General features: G+C 36.2%; 1 protein-coding gene across 1 annotated transcript; it reads right to left on the reverse strand.

Moving 5' to 3' along the window:
- Positions 1-1,606: 1,606 nt before the first annotated feature.
- Positions 1,607-11,195, reverse strand: LOC107808827 (cis-abienol synthase, chloroplastic-like). The gene is made up of 15 exons (XM_075246627.1): positions 11,061-11,195; positions 10,848-10,913; positions 10,665-10,726; positions 10,266-10,554; positions 9,965-10,145; positions 9,623-9,837; positions 9,146-9,266; positions 8,966-9,063; positions 8,663-8,880; positions 8,383-8,492; positions 3,328-3,426; positions 3,004-3,219; positions 2,747-2,888; positions 2,416-2,661; positions 1,607-2,170 (listed from the first exon to the last, which is right to left on the reverse strand). The coding sequence occupies exons 2-15, from the start codon at positions 10,906-10,908 to the stop codon at positions 1,853-1,855; spliced, it is 2,376 nt and encodes a 791-aa protein (XP_075102728.1). The 5' UTR covers positions 10,909-10,913; positions 11,061-11,195; the 3' UTR covers positions 1,607-1,852.
- Positions 11,196-20,087: the final 8,892 nt, after the last annotated feature.

The raw sequence follows: 20,087 nt of genomic DNA on the forward strand, positions 1-20,087 counted from the left end.
TCCCTGCGAGTGATCTCTCGAGATGGATCGGGCTCGATCCTGCTCGGTATGCAGCTCTGGTTTTGTAACTGAGCTATCCCCACATGTTGAGCCTGTAACATTTCGAAGATCATTCATAGATTGATCCCGGCTCATCCATTATTTTGAGTATTTTGTGTTGTCGATCGAGCTCTACCACGGATGCTATTCTCGGGGTCAATAGGGAGGCTTGTGTCGATAGCCATATGCGAATTAGCATCTAACGGGTCCGCAATTGGAATTCCGACGGGATCAACGGGCGGTACCTCGTTACCGGGCGCTATGTTATTGTTTTCACCATGGTGACCAGACTCATCGTCAGCAGGTAGAGGTTTTAACTGTGTGTTTGACATTTTGAGCTTAAGCCTGAAATCAGAGACATTTCAAAGAATAAGTGTAAAATAGTGTGTGTTATGGAAATTTGTATCAAATAACTACTATTATCCTTAGCCCCACGGTGGGCGCCAAACTGTTTACCCTTAAAATCGGATAACAATTGAATTTATACGCGGTTTTAAGAATACATGATCTAACTTGATACAATTGAGAAATCAAATTACTATTGAAATTAATGATAGAAAAGTAAATGCAAACCACACAAGTTGAACAATCTTGGCCTTAAAGGTTGGTCACCCTCGAGTCAAAAATGCCTTAATCGATACCGGAACAGAATGATGTGATAATAAGAACTAGTAATAACAGTATATTGCTTTGGAATGCGTGTTATAATGTGTCCAATGAATTATTAGACCCCCCTTTATGTAGTAGAGGAGTCCTACTCTAGGTACATTTCTATAAAAGGTAAAAATCTCTTGATTTGCTAATTGTCGGTTCCTTGCCGATATGCGTCGAGATTCTTGCAGTAATATCTGCCCGGTCACGGATGTTTCGGTCTTTCGTTTGTTATTTCTGAGCTCGCTCGAGATAAGGTGGATACCGGACTCAACGTTCCTCGAAGGCAGGTCTTCCGACCTCAGGTTCTAGCTCAGTGAAACTCGAGGTCAATCTCCAGTCCGTGGTCGCCACGTTCTAAGCCAAATCTACCAAGTTGTACAGTCGAGCTCGACTTCGACCGTATACAACTTCTAAGTTGTATTATGCAAATTCTTTTCGAAGAAACAAGGAAACATGTGCACATCTGCTATTTGACCATGTTCATTGGGAAAATCTCGTGGGCACCTCAGTTAATAGACCCCTCATGTGCTTATTAACTCAACAATAGTTGATTCCCCAAAAGATTAATGAATGTGTCGCTCTAGACTCGTCAGAATACTAATTGGTACCTAACTACAGAAGGTATCTATCGCTTACTTTTGGATAGGTATGGAGGAGCGATCTATTTGACCTTTGATTTTTAGGGACTTGCCACAAGTACCAAAGTAAGGTACGTTGATTCAAGAAATAACAGAAATGAGTCTTGAAATTGGAATTTTTGGAAACGAAGAAGGTAAATAGTGAAGAGTTGACAAAACTTAAAAGAAAAATATTTTAAGGAAGAGATCCTACACCTTTTATATATATATATATATAGTCTCCCAATCATGTGGTGACAAGATTTAGCTGTTGACTGACAAATGGCAAATCAAACTTTGAAAACATTCTTAAATACAACTCTAATTATTTCAACAATCTAGGTCTCACTACATTTTACAACATAACTAACAATAAGTTGAAGTATAGAAGACAAAAGGAAATTTTCCAAATGCTCTGTGATCAATGAACACAATTGGTCATAGAGATATATAGCATCAGGATAAGCTAATATTCAGTTTAAGAACAATAAAACTCATTAAAATCTGCTTCGGGTTTCAGCATCGGCCATTTGGCGAGACTCTTAGGCTTGTTTTGGGGATAGGTCGACTGGTTTGTAAAATAATGTGTTTATATTACTCTTGAGTCCCTCTGGGGAGCGAAACTCATTGCCGTTTGAGTATAGAATATGAGCTACTTTGCTCGTGTTCCAAAACAGATCTTTGCATACTTGCGGCAACTGACTGCTTTCTTTCTTATGAAGCACCATTCTCAGCAATTTTCTTCTGTTCATCTCCAGCATTTCTTTTACCTGTTCTACTGCCTCTTCTTCCGAAACCGTTCCTTCACTTTGTGTTACGAGTATGTTCACTATGTTACTTGACCTCTCTTCTTTTTCTTTCTGCAACCAAAAGATATTGTTAAATAGATATTTACTGTGTAACCGGTAAAGTTGCTGCCATTTGACCGGGAGGTCGCGAGTTCGAGCCGTTAAAATAGCCTCCTGTAGAAATGCAGGGTAAGACTGCGTACAATAGACCCTTGTGGTGTAACCCTTCTCGGGACCCCGCGCATAGCGGAAGCTTAGTACACCGGGATGGATGTTATATATTTATAGTGTAACTACCAAATGAATGAAGAACTCACCTTGTAAGTTTGAGTGTCATTAAGGAGTCTACACACCATAGTTGTACATTTGCATATTTCCCCAAGTTCAGCACTTTTTATAACCTCCTCCGAAAGTTTTGGCGCGAGAACATATTGTGTTGTAAAAAGAATAGCTTTGACAGCTATAGTAACACAGGCAATTGACAAATATTCTTCTACACTTGGTGTATTCTCTTCTCTCCACCATTCTACTTCTCTCATCATGCAATTCAGAACATCAAGAAACTGTCCAGAGTATATCACTCCTTTCAATTAGAAGCAAATGAGAGAAATCACTAACCAAAAAATAAATTACCAGACTATAGCGTACCAAGTCAAATATTTGATCTTTCACACATCGACCTTGCATAATCTCTGCCTTGGCTGCAAACTCATTAAATGTTTTGTATATTGCTAAAAATAAAATTTCAACTCTCTCTGAAACGTAGCCTATGGTTGAATACCGATTCCAACTGTAAATAGATAAAGTTATGTAACAATTCTAAAAAATAAAGAAAAACTATGGATTGAAAGACAAAGGAACTGATTTTTTGGAAAGAATAAAGAGAACGAAAACTGTTATAGTACCCTTTTACTAATTCGATTAGGTTGAGCAGCTCCTCTTGGGAAGCCAATTCATCGAAAAAATCATCCAATGGAGTTGTGAGCAAAACGTATTTTGCAAACACGGAACGAGCATCCGAGAATTCAGGCCCGAAGAGTAATGAAGACATTGGCATATATGAAGTGTATATATATTTTGGTGAAATTCCTAATTGGTCTAGTTTGCAATCTTCATACCACCTACAGAAAGTTTGAATAAATAAAAAAACTAAATGATAGTAAAACATATTGGGGAGCAATTAGCGTCTAAGTATGTCATGTTCGATTCAAGAAAGCTGGTAGTGATACCTCTTGAGTTCTTGAATATCTTGCTGGTGTACGGTTTGGCATATATTAAAATCATGCATAGAGAATAGTATGAAATCCCTGTTGTATATGTTGGGGGACCTAAGAGAAAGAAAACAATAAATTGCATTGTTAGAAATGGCAGGAACCTATAAAGCAATTTTATAAAATGACACCCGGAAACTACTCGTAAATGAAGTTTAGGTATAAATCAATCCTAAAAGCTAGCTCATAAGGTGAAAATACACTGAGAACTAGACATTAGGAACATAGACAACGTGATATTTGGAGCCCAACATTGGGTACACAGAATAGGGATAATGGTTTGACCTTGATACCATGTAAAGAAAATGAGCCTACCTCAATTCTACAAGCTAGCTCATGAAGTGAGAATCGTCGAATATCATATAAGAGACTGTAATTATGACCAATATTTAGCTAATGGAGTCGATCTCACATAACCATAAGTATCTTTGCAAAATGTAGATTTTGTTGACAATATTCTTTGGGACCTAAAAATATTGTATTGTGTGGTGGACATCATTTGCACAAGTTGTATCTCTTCTTTTACACCTAAGAGGCCAAGACTTTTTTGCCTATAAAAGGGAAGGTCATTAGTTCATTTTAGACACACCAACAAGACTTAAGTCTTCATTTCTTGTTTCTTTCTTTTCTCCTTTATTAAGAGTATTTTGTATGAGAGTTAGTATTGGGAAGCACTTGTGTGAACCCTTTCTTTGCAGTGATCTTGTGAGTTATTCTCTTAGGGTATTTGGAATTAATTAGAGTATTTACTCTAATTTTGTACTCTTGTTGGTATAGTGAAATTGCCCCTCTCCGCTTGTGGACGTAGGTCACTTTGACTGAACCACGTTAAATTTGTGTCTTCTTTATATGCTTTAATTGCCGTTGTTATTAACTTCCATTGTCTTTGTTATTATCATTATACCGTTGTTTGGCTAAATTTTACACTACCCGAGTTCCCGATTCTAACAAATTGGTATCAGAGCCGGATCTAACCGGGTTTGTTTTAGTAGCCAATATGACTTTAACAAAAACTTATGTTGAGAAATTTGATCGAAGTGCTAACTTCGGAATGTGACAATTAAAGATGGAAGCTATCCTAATTCAGGATAGCTTAGATTTGGCGTTGCAAGGAAAGGAGAAAAAGACCGATAAAATGACGGATGAGGAGTTTGCCGTCATAGACAAAAGGGCAAAAGAAGGTATCATTTTAAATCTCTCAAATAAGGTTTTACGTGAAGTTTCTGTAGAAACCACAACCAAAGACATGTGAAAAAAATTGAAAACCTTATATATGAAGAGGACGGTGAAAAATCGACTTTACCTGAAGCAGAAGCTTTATACAATTCGTATGAGTGAAGGTACCTCTATTCTCTCTCATCTTGACACCTTTGATCCCATTCTTATGGATTTGAGTAATATAGATGCTAAAATTAAAGATGAGGATCAAGCCGTGTTACTGCTTTGTTCTCTACATCCATCTTTTAAGCATATATGCGATATTATGCTTTATGCAAAGAATAATATCTCTTATAAGGATATTAAATTTATCTTAAAATCAAAAGAACAGATAGATAGTGATATTACTGGGGAAGCTAGTGGAACTCAAGCGGAAGTTGGCTTATTTGTTAGGAGCAAATCCGACTCCATATCCAGATACTATAATTTAAGAGTGTCGCTATTGTCATATGAAATGTCACATTATCTCTGAATGCTATAAACTGAAAAATAAAGAAAAGCATAAAGAAAGAAAAAATGAGCACAAAAATACTGACACCGCCAAAGCTAGTGTAGCAATTGATGAGATTGAGGGAACTATATTTTTAGCAACTAAAACTAGTTTTAGATTAGACAATGAGTGAATTTTAGATTCCGGTTGTTCATATCATATGTGTTCTAGCAAAGACTTGTTTTCTACATATGATTCAGTTGCAGGTGAAGTTGTCCAATTGAGTAACAATGTTACTTGTAACGTTATTGGCAAATGTACAATTCGGATCAAAATGCATGATGGTGTGGTGAGAACTCTCACCGATATTATATATGTTCCTGAGTTGAAGAAAAATCTCATATCTTTGGGCACTTTAGAATCCCTTGGGTGCAAATTCACTAGTGAAGGTGGAGTTTTGAAAAATTTTCAAGGTGCTCTTGTGATCATGAAAGCACACAGATTTGGTTCGTTGTATACTTTATTGGGCTCCACTGTTGTAAGTCATACTACAGTTTCGGTATCAGACAACTTGTCTGATTTTGATGGCATTAAATTTTGACATATGCCCATTGTGGCTTTTGCGGAGAAGGTGGAGCAAACTTACTATATCAGCTAAAATTACGCCAAGGTGGAGATTTATAATTATGGCCAATATTTTGGCTAATGGAGTTCATCTCACATAAGCATAAGCATCTTTGCAAAGTGTAGGCTTTGTTGGCAATATTCTTTGGGATCCAAAAATATTGTATTGTATGGTGGACATTATTTGCACAAGTTGTATCTCTTCTTTTACACCTAAGAGGCCAAAACTTTTTTTGCCTATAAAAGGGAAGGCCATTAGTTTATTTTAGACACACCAACAAGATTTAGAGTCTTCATTTCTTGTTTCTTCCTTTTCTCCTTTATTAAGAGTATTTTGTATGAGAGTTAGTGTTGGGAAGCACTTGTGTGAACCCTTTCTTTGGAGTGATCTTGTGAGGTTATTCTCTTAGGGTATTTGGGATTAATTAGAGTGTTTACTCTAATTTTGTACTCTTGTTGGTATAGTGAAATTGTTTCTCTCCGCTTGTGGACGTAGGTCACTTTGACCGAACCACGAAAAATTTGTGTCTTCTTTATATGCTTTAATTACCGTTGTTATCAACTTCCATTATCTTTGTTATTGTCATTATACCGTTATTTGGCTAAATTCCGCATTATCCTGTTTCCCGATTCTAATAAATTAAGGTGGAGTTTTGAAAATTTTTCAAGGTGCTCTTGTGATTATGAAAGCACACAGATTTGGTTCGTTGTATACTTTATTAGGCTCTACTGTTGTAGGCCATACTACAGTTTCGGTATCAGACAACTTGTCTGATTTTGATGGCATTAAATTTTAACATATGCCCATTGTGGCTTTTGCGGAGAAGGTGGAGCAAACTTACTATATCAGCTAAAATTAGGCCAAGGTGGAGATTTATAATTATGGCCTATATTTTGGCTAATGGAGTTCATCCCACATAAGCATAAGCATCTTTGCAAAGTGTAGGCTTTGTTGGCAATATTCTTTGGGACCCAAAAATATTGTATTGTATGGTGGACATCATTTGCACAAGTTGTATCTCTTCATTTACACCTAAGAGGCCAAAATTTTTTTTACCTATAAAAGGGAAGGCCATTAGTTCATTTTAGACACACCAACAAGACTTAGAGTCTTCATTTCTTGTTTCTTCCTTTTCTCCTTTATTAAGAGTATTTTGTATGAGAGTTAGTGTTGGGAAGCACTTGTGTGAACCCTTTCTTTGGAGTGATCCTGTGAGGTTATTCTCTTAGGGTATTTGGGATTAGTTAGAGTGTTTACTCTAATTTTGTACTCTTGTTGGTATAGTGAAATTGTTTCTCTCCGCTTGTAGACGTAGGTCACTTTGACCGAACCACGATAAATTTGTGTCTTCTTTATATGCTTTAATTACCGTTGTTATCAACTTCCATTATCTTTGTTATTGTCATTATACCGTTATTTGGCTAAATTCCGCATTACCCTGTTTCCCGATTCTAACAAATTAAGGTGGAGTTTTGAAAATTTTTCAAGGTGCTCTTGTGATCATGAAAGCACACAGATTTGGTTCGTTGTATACTTTATTGGGCTCCACTGTTGTAGCCAATACTACAGTTTCGGTATCAGACAACTTGTCTGATTTTGATGGCATTAAATTTTGACATATGCCCATTGTGGCTTTTGCGGAGAAGGTGGAGCAAGCTTACTATATCAGCTAAAATTAGGCCAAGGTGGAGATTTGTAATTATGATCAATATTTTGGCTAATGGAGTTCATCTCACATAAGCATAAGTATCTTTACAAAGTGTAGGCTTTGTTGGCAATATTCTTTGGGACCCAAAAATATTGCATTGTATGGTGGACATCATTTGCATAAGTTGTATCTCTTCTTTTACACCTAAGCGGCCAAGACTTTTTTTGCCTGTAAAAGAGAAGGCCATTAGTGCATTTTAGACACACCAACAAGACTTAGAGTCTTCATTTCTTGTTTCTTTCCTTTTCTCCTTTATTAAGAGTATTTTGTATGAGAGTTAGTGTTGGGAAGCACTTGCGTGAACCCTTTCTTTGGAGTGATCTTGTGAGGTTATTCTCTTAGGGTATTTGGGATTAATTAGAGTGTTTACTCTAATTTTGTACTCTTGTTGGTATAGTGAAATTGTTCCTCTCCGCTTGTGGACGTAGGTCACTTTGACCGAACCACGTTAAATTTGTGTCTTCTTTATATGCTTTAATTGTCGTTGTTATCAACTTCCATTGTCTTTGTTATTGTCATTATACCGTTGTTTGGCTAAATTCCGCACTACCATGTTCCCGATTCTAACAGAGACAATACCACATTTCCTCAGTGACATTTAACGAATCTATCTTTGAAGTAATTACAATGTAGCTTCGAGGAATTTCTACTTGGATGCGAGTCCTGTTAATTGATTGTCTATCTATTCCTATTGTCCATACTCTTTTTTTTTTTAACAAAAGTCCACCATTGGTGGAATTGTCCATACTACTTTTACATTATTACGATAAATCCAGGCGTGCACATACATTGTTGTTTTAGATAAATAAAAAATGGAGAAGATTTTGTTTTATGGTCCATCACAACTGTTATTTTAATTATAAGACCCTGTTCAAAGGAGATTAGTTAAAAATAACACAAGATATTTGTAAACTAAACATGAGATCTTTGTACCAAATTGTAAGTGAATATAAGAGATTATTTCATCTGAAAAAACGGATAGAAATAATAGCGAACAGAGACATGTATGAGTCCAGAGAACCGAACCTTTACCTGTAAGCTGTTTTTGAAAATTTGAACATATTTACATCATATGACTCGATGTATCGTCTATTTTCGGCTCGTTCAAGGGTTGCACTGAAATTCCTCAAAGCGTGTTCCACCTAACGATATTTAATTTGCTCAAGATTATGATCACTCTCTTTGTTCATGGGATTTAAGCGTGACGATGTATTTAGAAATTGATAGTAAAAAATGAAAAACAATAATGAAATATCTTAGTATCAATGAATATAATCACGAGGTTGTTTGCTCTTAATTAGAAGTAATATACCTCGTTTTGTGACATCCTATCAAGATTATTCTCCTCTAATAACTCCTGCTGCAGAAAAGCTCTTGTCCAAGTACTTATTTCATCCAAAATGTTATCTTTCTCATCAAAGGCCAACTGTGAAGCTTGGTGTAGCTCAAGAATTGCATCCTCACGATTTGTACATTGTGCATTTAATGAATTGATGAAATGTTCTTGACCTTTGAATCGTGCTAATTCTTCTGCAGAATGTTAGCAAATTAACTACAGGACGTTCAATCGTGCAAACCTCTAAGGCGAGTAATTAAACGATTTTTATCAACAAACCAGAGGAAACTTCGAAGTTGCACATCCGTAATAGTCGAAACGCCATGGCACCATAAGCAACATCTGAAAAAACTTCTTCGTCCTTTTGCGCCCAAAGTCTATTTGTCATTAATCAGAATTACATGTTGATAAGACTAAAAGATGGATTTAAATCAAGGTATATGATCTATCGAAAGTTACCTGTATGTTTCATCTAGAACATTTCTGATTTCTGCTTCGAAATGTCGGTCCATTCCCAGCTTTTGCAGGGTATCGACCATTTGCAGACGTATACGTATTGTCGTAGGATAAATAGTAGGAACTTCGTATAGACGCCCAGGAAAATTAAGAAGAAACTAAATATTAGCAATGGAAAAAGGGGTGGAGATAACATAAAATTATGAGACATAATTTCATGTGAATACTTTTAAAAGGTGATGATCCATTGCTTAGTCCATCTATACCCAGCCCATCTATACCCAAATAACAATTGGACGGGTTAATAACCCGTTTATTTATTTATTGATTTAGTCCATTTCTAATTTCTTATTTATTGATTCTGCGTGTTTTAACCCGTTCATTTGATACCAAATAAAACCTAATACAGAGCTTGTAAAGAGAATCTAAACATTAGGTAGCAATAGTATAATATTTCAGATGATCACTATACATATATACCCCAATTTTTGTGTTGTTTCAGGATTGAATTTATGTATCCAAGGCACTTATCATCATTGCAATGGAAAATCAAAGCAGCTGCAGTAGTGGCTGGTGAGTTGAAAAGTGATCCGTTCTTCTTTTGATAAGTCATCAACTCTTCCCATTGACATAATTTGCCAAGGCCTTCGGCATAGTAATATGCAGGGTTGGTTTTACACTCCCTCAGATCATTCCTGGGTTCAAATTAGCAAAAGACTTTATATGGGTATAATTGATATTTTTTCATCCCATAAATGGTACTTACTAGTAACCTTTATTTTAAGGGTATATACCTTTCCCTTTAATTTTTTAAAAACATACCTTTCCATTGCTGAATCTTGTTTCTGGAACAAGACATTTACGAGGCTTTGGTCCAAAGGCACATTCAAGTTCAGTTCCCCTGCATACTTGATCATGCTAGGAAATATAATATCGAATCCTGCCGCTGAAATTTGACCCTTATTATCAATTGACCAACTCTGTCTTCCTATATAATCCAGTCCTGAAAATGGAAGAATAATAGTAAATCATAAGCAATTTTGAGGAGATGAGGAGAGAGAGGGGATATACTACATATCTATTTCGTTAATTAACATCTTTATGTTCATTTTAACAAAATTACCTCTTTGGACTAACTTGTGTCCGACACTCCATTTGGAGAGAGCAAGCAAACAAGCCAGAGTAGAAGAAAGGGAGTCTTTCACAAGCAATGAGTGGGTAGGACTCAAACCCCAAGATCCATCTTCTCTCTGATTTTCAAGGATCCAATCCAAGCACTGTGCAAAACATGGCTGCTTTGGCTCATCTCTTGAAGGGACCATGGCTACCCAAGCAGTGTCATAGCAAGATGGAGATATCTCAATTTTCCCAAATATTTTTCTTATTCTCTCCTTTACCTCTTGGGGCCGTACCTGTAGTCATTACAATTAATTAGAGGTTAAAAATGTGATTAAATAAACTAAAAGGTACAGTTATCCAAATCCAAACAGTTATCCATTGGAATAAGCTTAAAATTATGTACCGATGATGAAGCATGGTTGCAGTTGCATCTTACTATGGACGGCCTGTGGTGAAATACGTATCCTTTGAATAAAAGGGAGAAAAAAGAAAAACTAAATTAAGAGCATGATCGATTACCAAAACAGACGGACAAATTAATTAATCTAATTTGTTATCGAAATGAGTTATGAAGAACAAAACTTGCCATTTGTGACTTTGTAATCGGAGAGGCATATGGTTTTGCTTCTGCTGCCAATGTGTAACATGTTTACTAGCACCAAGAAAAAGTAAAAGATTTTGAGTTAGAAGAGTGAAAAAAGACTTGAATTAATATTAATGATGAAGCGAACATAGACATGGAACAATATAGTAAAGTATCCAAAATATAGAGGTCAGTTTCGATCTTTGGTATACGCACACGTGTGTTTCTACTTTCTCTGTTCTTTATGAGCTCTATCTGCTAAATATTACTGAGTTGAACCGCTGACCTCTTATCTGGTAAGGACCAACAAAACCAGAGCGCCTAAAACCAGTTTTTATGTCGTACTAACAATAAATAATTAGACCTATTTTGATTTAAGTTGGTCAAAGTTTTGCAAGTTGAATGAAGTGCAGCTATTACATTATAGTTTTTACTGTTCTATTCGGGAGAAATTAGTCCACAACTCCGGGCTACAGTTAGGAAATTAAATTGCTTAAGGACTCTTTCGTTTGCTTGACCGGTATATCTGATCAGAAAAGATGTCAACGAATATGATTTAATTTTACTTTTGTTGCGTGACTCACATTGTTAATCACGGAAAAAATTGAATCTCTTCGTTAGTATCATAACTGGTGATTAAAGTCTCATAAGGTACAGTCACTTCCGCTTCAATTTGCATATAACAACACTTTCAATTAATAAATATTATCAACATAGCTTACGTAACAAATTCTTTAAAAATAAAAACAATAAAAAAGCATGTTCTTGAGTGAAAGTCCTCTTCATGACCCCGTACAAATATACCAACAAGTCCATATATCTAATCCAAACTTATCCAAGGGCTCGAAACACCACGAATAACATCAAAACCAAAAAGCGACGATCAAAATCCTTCTCTTAAGTTCAAGAACTTCCGACTTCCAATCAAGCGTCTGATTCAAGCCTAACCAATCCTGATTCCAACCAAACTTCGCACACAAGTTTCAAACTACTATATGAACCTATTCCACGTCCTGAAACAATAATCCAAGTCCGATATAATCAAAGTCAACTCTCGGTCAAACTTATGAACTCTCCAAACCGTCAAATTTGCCAACTTCCGGCAAATAGAGCAAAAACGTCCTAGGAACCTTTAAATCCAAAGCCGAACATACAGGGAGTCCAAAGTTACCATACAAACATACTGAAGTCACCAATCCGAGATTGTCTACTCAAAAGTCAAACCTTGGTCAACTCTTATAACTTAAGCTTCTAAAGATAAAACTAAGCGTTCCAATCATTCTCAAACCTTCACGAAGCCAACTAACCAATTTCGTAAGTCACAAACCACAAATACATATATAGTAAGCATCAAATAAGAAAACGGGGTTCAAATAAACAAAACAAATTGGTTGGATCGTTACAGTTTGGTATAGACCCCAAACATGTGTATTAATAAAAAACTCAGTGGAGGAGGACTTAATGCCAATACCTCCATCAAAGACGTACACAACTTTATTTACTAGGTACATGGGAAGAACCAAGTCTACTGCCACATGTACCCGGCATCAAATCTACAAAAAGACTCCTCTCTCAAAGACAAAAAATATTACAGCAAAGATATAATATTCGCATATAATACTCCCGCAAACTACAAAACTTTGGCAGCAACTACGTACTTTGATGAGGTTATTGGTAAAAATAATATCTCGTCCAAGAATAATATTTGCGGTAAATAACAATATCACAAGCGAGTAACAACGATACCAAAATTTTTAACCGAATAAAATACAATACCTAAGCGAAGCAATATAATATCACTATAATATTACAACTTGGTAGTGTCATGAGACTATTACAATTTCGAAAGAAATAACACTCTTTATTTTAGATACCTCACTACGATATTACTGTCACTATCTATTTATCTCACAGACTACAATCTGTGAATTACTCTCTCTACGCTCTATTGCGCTCTCTGATTTTAGTATGTTTGAAATGAGACAGCATCGTCCTGAATGAATGCTCTCCAAAACCAATCAAAATTGGTTATGTCGCCTACTTGCCAATTTGCAATCTTGCAAATTGGTTAACAACTTGTTCCACCGCCCAAGTTACTTCCTGTAACTTGTTGTAACCAAATTGTGAGTTTGTTTATTTTGTTTAGCTTCTTTTCTTTCTCTTTTATTTGACGAGGCTAACCCCACAAATCTCTCCCTTAATTTTAATTTTTCTTTTCATTTCATATCTTGATCTCAATCTTTAAAAATCTTTAAACTTGAGAGGCTTTGTAAAAATATCCGTAGCTTGATCATGTGACTTCACATATTTGAGATCTACTTTCTTATCGGAAACACACCGCCTTTGCTTGTAGCCTTTAGTCACAAGTCGTGCTTTGTATTTCTCCATATCTCCATCAGTCACAAGTGCCCAAATTGCATATGCCAACACCTTAATTCATTTTGCACATTAGCCTTCAAACACTTTGCATCAGTTGTCTTAAGATTCAGAGAAAATAATCGGTTCTTTGCCATATGCACTTTAGCAATTAGAATTCCACTTGAATCTCTAAGCCAAAGATGCATATTTTTCATGTTGATATCATATCCCTTTTCAAGAAGTTGTCCCAAACTCAAAATATTACTTTTTAATTTTGGCATATAATAAATATCTTGAATTAACTTGTGGCCACCATCTTTACAGGAGATTAGAATTGTACCTATCCCTTCAAATTGAATCTTTGAGATATCTCCAAAGGACACATTACCTCTCACCATCTTATTGATTTTCACAAACTTTACTTTGCATCCACACATATGATTGCTTGCTCCATTGTCCAAATACCACGAGCCACAATCTTCCCTATCTTCTTCCTTGAGTGCCAACAATAATGTTGACTCATCTTCTTCTTTATTGTTCTCAACAAGGCTAGCTTTATCTTCAGTGTTGCGACGACATTCCCAAGAGCAATGGTCAAATTAATGACAATTATAACACTCAATTTTGATTTATCATACCTTTTGTCCATTATTTTCTTGATAGTAGCCGCGTTCTCTTCTTCCTATTTGTCCACGACTACGACTTCTGAATGTTTGGTGGATTTTAACTTCATTGTTGAAGTTTTTACCAGTACTTCTTCCTCTTCCATGACCACCACGGCCTCGTCCTCGTTCATTTCCTCGACAACACTTTTCACCTTCATAGTCTTTAAAAGATGCTTGAGTTTTAAGAAGTTGCTCCAGTGGCACTCTTGTCTCCTCTTGATCTTTTCTTTATGGGCCCGTAAAGAACCCTCCAATTTCTCCACTGTCATTGAGTCTAAATCTCTAGACTCCTCAATAGCACATACCACAAAATCAAATTTAGATGTTAAAGTGCGAAGGATCTTTTCTATCACACAGATATCTTCTATGTCCTTCCCGTGTCTTCTTAATTGATTTATAAGAGTCTTCACTTTTGAACAATAATTTGAAATGCATTCAGATTCTTTTATTTTTAAAACTTCAAAACCAGCCCTTAAAGTTTGAAGTTTTACCTTCCTCACCTTGTCAACTCCTTCGAGAGAATTTTGTAAAATCTCCCAAGCTTTCTTTGTGGTGGTAGCACCTGTCACCTTCTCAAATATTGCATCTTCCAAACATTGGTGGATGAGCGTGAGAGCTTATTGATCATTGTTCCTCGTCTTTGCCAAGACCACTTTTTCATTTCGAGGCAGAGCTTCCTCATTATCGTGTTTTGCATACCCTCTGTCTACGATTTTCCACACATCCTAAGAGCTAGGAATGACTTTCATACGTAGATACAATTTCTCATAATTATCTTTTGTGAGACGAGGGTACTGAAAAGATAGCGGACTATTACTCGCCATGACTCTGATACCACGTTGTTGGGAAAAAAATAATCTTGCCCAGGAATAATATTCACAGTAAATAATAATATCAAAAGAGAGTAAACGACACCAGATCTTTTAACTGGTGAAATACAATACCCAAGCAGAGCACTATAATATTATAACTTGATAGTGTCAAAAGACAACTACAACTTCGAAATAACTAACACTCTTTATTTTTGATACCTCACCATGATATTACTCCCACTCTCTATTTATCTCATAGACTACAATTTGTTGATTACTCTCTCTATATTCTATTGCGCTCTCTGATTTTGGTATGTTTTAAATGAGGCAACATCGTCCCTATTTATAGTTGAATGAATTCTCTCTAAAACCAATCAAAATTAGCTATGTCGCCTATTTGCCAATTTGCAATCTTGCAAATTGTTTAACAACTTGTTCCACCGCCCAAGTTACTTCCTGTAACTTGTTGTAACCAAATTGTGAGTTTGTTTATTTTCTTTAGCTTTTTTCTTTCTCTTTTATTTAATGAGGCTAACTCCACAGAGGTATTATGGATCACAAAAGAGTTCTTAACTATCTTATGTCTACGATTTGGCATTTGCATTTTGTCCGATCAAGAGGTTGATATTACTCTCACTCTCTATTTATCTCATAGACTACAATTTGTTGATTACTCTCTCTATATTCTATTGCGCTCTCTGATTTTGGTGTGCTTGAAATAAGGCAACATCGTCCCTATTTATAGTTGAATGAATTCTCTCTAAAACCAATCAAAATTGGCTATGTCGCCTATTTGCCAATTTGCAATCTTGCAAATTGTTTAACAACTTGTTCCACCGCCCAAGTTACTTCCTGTAACTTGTTGTAACCAAATTGTGAGTTTGTTTATTTTCTTTAGCTTTTTTCTTTCTCTTTTATTTAATGAGGCTGACTCCACAGAGATATTATGAATCACAAAAGAGTTCTTAACTATCTTATGTCTACGATTTGGCATTTGCATTTTGTCCGATCAAGAGGTTGCTCTAGTGGTGAGCACCCTCCACTTCCAATTAAGAGGTTGTGAGTTTGAGTCATCCCAAGAGCAAAGTGGGGAGTTTTTGGAGGGAGGAAGCTGATGTTCTATCGGAAACAGCCTCTCTACCCCAGGATAGGGGTAAGGTCTGCGTACACATTACCCTCCCCATATCCCACTAGTGGATTATACTGGATTGTTATTGTTGTTGTTGTATTTTGTCCGACATGTAAAAACCAATTGCTTTCCTTGGCAATTCTCTTGGAATCAAACTATTATGTATAGTGTGATTCCATTTGGCTAAAATATCGATAACTTGATTTGCCTCCCTATAACAATGCTGGACAATCACATCATGTTATAATTAATCCACAGAATCTCCTTAATGATATTATCCAGATGCCAAGGTATTTTGTCTTTCCTATTCAACATGTCTACAACTAGTTTAGAGTCGCTTGTGCCTTACGAGTCATTCCAATGATTTATTTATTTATTCAGTTTTTTAAATATTAATACAGCTTCTGAAAATTCATGTATTTGCCATTGCATACTTTTATTCACGTAGATTATACTTGTCCAGAGGCGGCGTAACCCCCAGGCCACTAAAGCAGCTGTTTTAGGCATTACAAAATTAGAGGCCCAAAAGCTATTCTTTTATATGTAATTTAACTATTTATTGTACTTTGGTTACATCGTCATTAAATTGCATCTCATAAAGTAAAAAGAATAAACTCACTTATTATACAAGTTTAAACTAACTTATTACAGCTTGTCTTTAAGCCTCCAACACCGTTGAGCCGCCTATGTACTTATCACGGCACTGTACTTTTTTCTTTACTTCGAACGCGTGCATGGTAAATAAATATGACGAATTAGTCATTTTGAGGAGTTGCGATAATATGTTTATGTGGTTGACGTATTTGTTTCAAACAAAGAGTGCCTTGGGGCCAAAAGGAGTTGGAAAAGTTTGCTACTACAATTATTGAAAGATGTTAATATTAGTATTAGAGAAGAGTGACAAGACTTCAACAAAGGAACAATAAACAGATTATAAGATTGATGGCACTAAAACCAAAACTATTACTCTAAGAGCTATCTAATCGTAGGTGACGGAGGTATAATTATTTATTAAGTTAGCATTATTGGAAAAAGCGAATATATTACATAATGAGCTATCCAAGCGTAAGTGACGCATATATAATTACTTATTTAGCTTCCATTATTGGAAAGGTGAATATACTACAGAATAGTGACAAGTCATTTATAGGTATTGTAAAAGAGCAGAATATTAAAAGGAAATAAAATAGAAAGCACTATAAGATTAGTGTCCCGTTGGCCAATACAAAACATTATGTGGCGTACATCTAGCAGCTATCTAATCGAGATCGAGTAATGGGATTTTCTTTAGCTACCATTACCGAAAAATATAATTATATTACACAGTAGTGACAAAGTCTCCCGTAAAATATTGCAAAAACAACAGATGACAAGTAACAATGCAAAAGATGATATTGGATTATTAACTTATATATTATGTGGGGAGGATTCCGACAAAATTCCTAATAAAAGTATTTGTTGACCCATAAAACAGTACTGTTAAATTTGTTACATGATTTATAGATATGCGAACTGATTTGATCTAAAATGATAATGAAATAAGATTAAAAATAAAACTTAGCAATTGAAACTGAAGAAGAACTAGCTCCGCGAGCAGTGTTTCGGGGATAGAAATGAGAGCATGTAAAGGAGCAAATAAAGTTATTTAATTGAGAGCGAAAATGAAATATAGCATATGTTTTGCCCAGAAATTCGTGTCCTACTGTCATGACTCGGAATTTCCACCCTCGGAACCGTGATAATGCCTAATATTTCACTTGCTGAGCAAGCCAATGTTAGAATAGTTTTTAGCTATTTTAACAATTCAAATTAGATAATAACCGAGAAACTAAATAAACAAAAATAGAGTGAGAAAAACCATAACAATAGCGATATCTAGATACAATCTTAGAACTGGTGTCACAAGTGCACGAGCAACTAGAATAATATAAATAATGGTCTGAATGAAAGTATAACTGTCTGAAATGAAATAGCAGTTAGAGTAAGGTAGAAGGGGACTTCAGGGCTGCGAACACCGAGCAACTGTACCTCAAGTCTTCGTTCAGGCAATCAATCCGAGCAATCTATTGACCGCCGCTAGGACCGACTCCAAAATTTGCACAAGAAGTACAAAGTATAGGATGAGTACAACCGACCCCTTGTACTTTGTAAGTGTCGAGCCTAACCTCGACGAAATAATGACAAAGCTAAGGCGGGTCACTTATAACAACATGTATGCAGTATAATAATAATAACATGAACGAAAACACGGGAAAGGCAAGGCAGTTAACTTATGAAAATAAACTCAATCCTCGAAATCAGTAAAACTAGAGACATCACTCCTCAGAATCTCGTATGAAAACACTGAAAGCTAACACAATGCAATAATGAATACAAAACACACAATCCGTTGCGGCGTGCAACCCGATCCTACCGTATAAACACAGTCCTCCCTTATTTCACCATATCAATATCAAGAATAACATGTAAAAGCCGTTGCGGCGTGTAACCGGATCCCACTATATTAATATCAATCCTCCCTTATTTCACCCATTATGGCGTGCAACCCGATCAACAATAAATCAATAAAATGTGATCAATTCAACAACTCAATTCACAAGAATTTTTACGACTAAAGAATATAAAAGCAAAATAATAAGGAATCCCAGTACCAAATCAAGGAATACTACAATTGATACAAAGCTACAAGCCAAGCCAAATATATGACAGTTAAAGTGTACAACTAAAATAATTAAAGCAAATAGCAATTAATCATGGAAGCATGGAAGAAACTAACATTTTAATACGAGAATAATAAGTGACAAGTAGCAAGTTAAGGTATAGGAAGCAATTAAAGCATATAACAGTTAAGACATGGAATAAAATAATTAACGAAATACGAAAAATCATGAAAACAATTATTTTGACGCCGTATATTCACTCGTCACCTCATATATACGTCGCTACACATGTAATTCACATAACACATAGCTCAAGGGTTTCTATTCCTTCAAATTAAGGTTACCCAACAGTTACCTCGCTCTGCAAGCAAATCAAAGCTCAACCAGGGCCTTTCCTCTAAAATTCACCTCCAAACCAATTGAATCTAACCAAAATCGACTCAATAACATCAAACAATGCTAGGAAAATCAATTACAATACATAAAGTTAAGATCTTTATACTTTTCCTAAAAAGTCAACAAAAGTCAACTCCGGGCCCGCTTGGTCAAAACCCGAGATTCGGACTAAAATTTGATTACCCATTCACCCCGATCCTGATTATGTAATTAGTTTCAAAATCTGACCTCAATTTGAGGTCTAAGTCTCAATTTTACAAAAACCCTCAATTCTACCCAAACCCTAATTTTCTACCATGAATGAGAATAAATCAAGGTTAGAAATCAATGGGTGTTGATGGAAATGGAAGAAAACGAGTTAAAGTACAATAATCTATGAAATGTTGATGAAATTTCTCTTCAAAATCGCCTCTAGGCCGAGCTTTAAAGAGAAGATGGTGAAAAATGGGTGAAATCCCGATTTTTGGAAGTTTAAAATACTGGGCGTCAGGTGTTCATCGCGTTCGCGAGACACCTGACGTGTTCGCGAAGAGCACTGCCCAGTTGGCCTACACGTTCACAATGTTCCTCACGTGTTCGCGAAGGCTTCTTCCCCAGGCCTTCGCGTTCGCGAGCCAAGGCCCGCGTTCGCGTAGAGTAACAACGATGGCCCCCTTCCCCGGTCCCTCAACCCTACGCGTTCGCGAGAGGCTGTCCGCGTTCGCGAAGGGTAGCCCCCCAAAGCTTCGCGTTCGCATCCCAGCCATCACGTTCACGATGAAGGAAAAGCCTCCCCAACGCAGATTACTCTTTGCGATCATGGGAGTATCTTCGTGATCGCGAAGAAGAACACACCAAATATCAGTAGTAGCCCAAAACCAGCAAATTCTTCTAAGTTCAAATGGTCCGTAGCCTATCCGAAACTCATCTGAGCCCCTCGCGCTCCAAACTAAATATGCACACAAGTGTAATAACATCATACGAACTTGCTCGCGATCAAAATAACACATAGAACCACGAATCGGATACCAAAACAATTAAATTTTTTAAAGAAGCCCTAGAACATGAAAATTTTCAACTGGACGTCCGAATCACGTCAAATTAACTCAGTTTTGCACCAAAATTTGCAGACAAGTCATAGTTACTGAAATGAACCTATACCAAGTTCTAGAACCAAACTTCAAAACCGGTAGTAATAAAGTCAACCTACGGTCAAACTTATGAATTCTTTAAACCTTTAAATT

The sequence above is a fragment of the Nicotiana tabacum genome, chromosome 23 (genome assembly GCF_000715075.1).
Source record: "Nicotiana tabacum cultivar K326 chromosome 23, ASM71507v2, whole genome shotgun sequence".
Classification (NCBI taxonomy): domain Eukaryota; kingdom Viridiplantae; phylum Streptophyta; class Magnoliopsida; order Solanales; family Solanaceae; genus Nicotiana; species Nicotiana tabacum.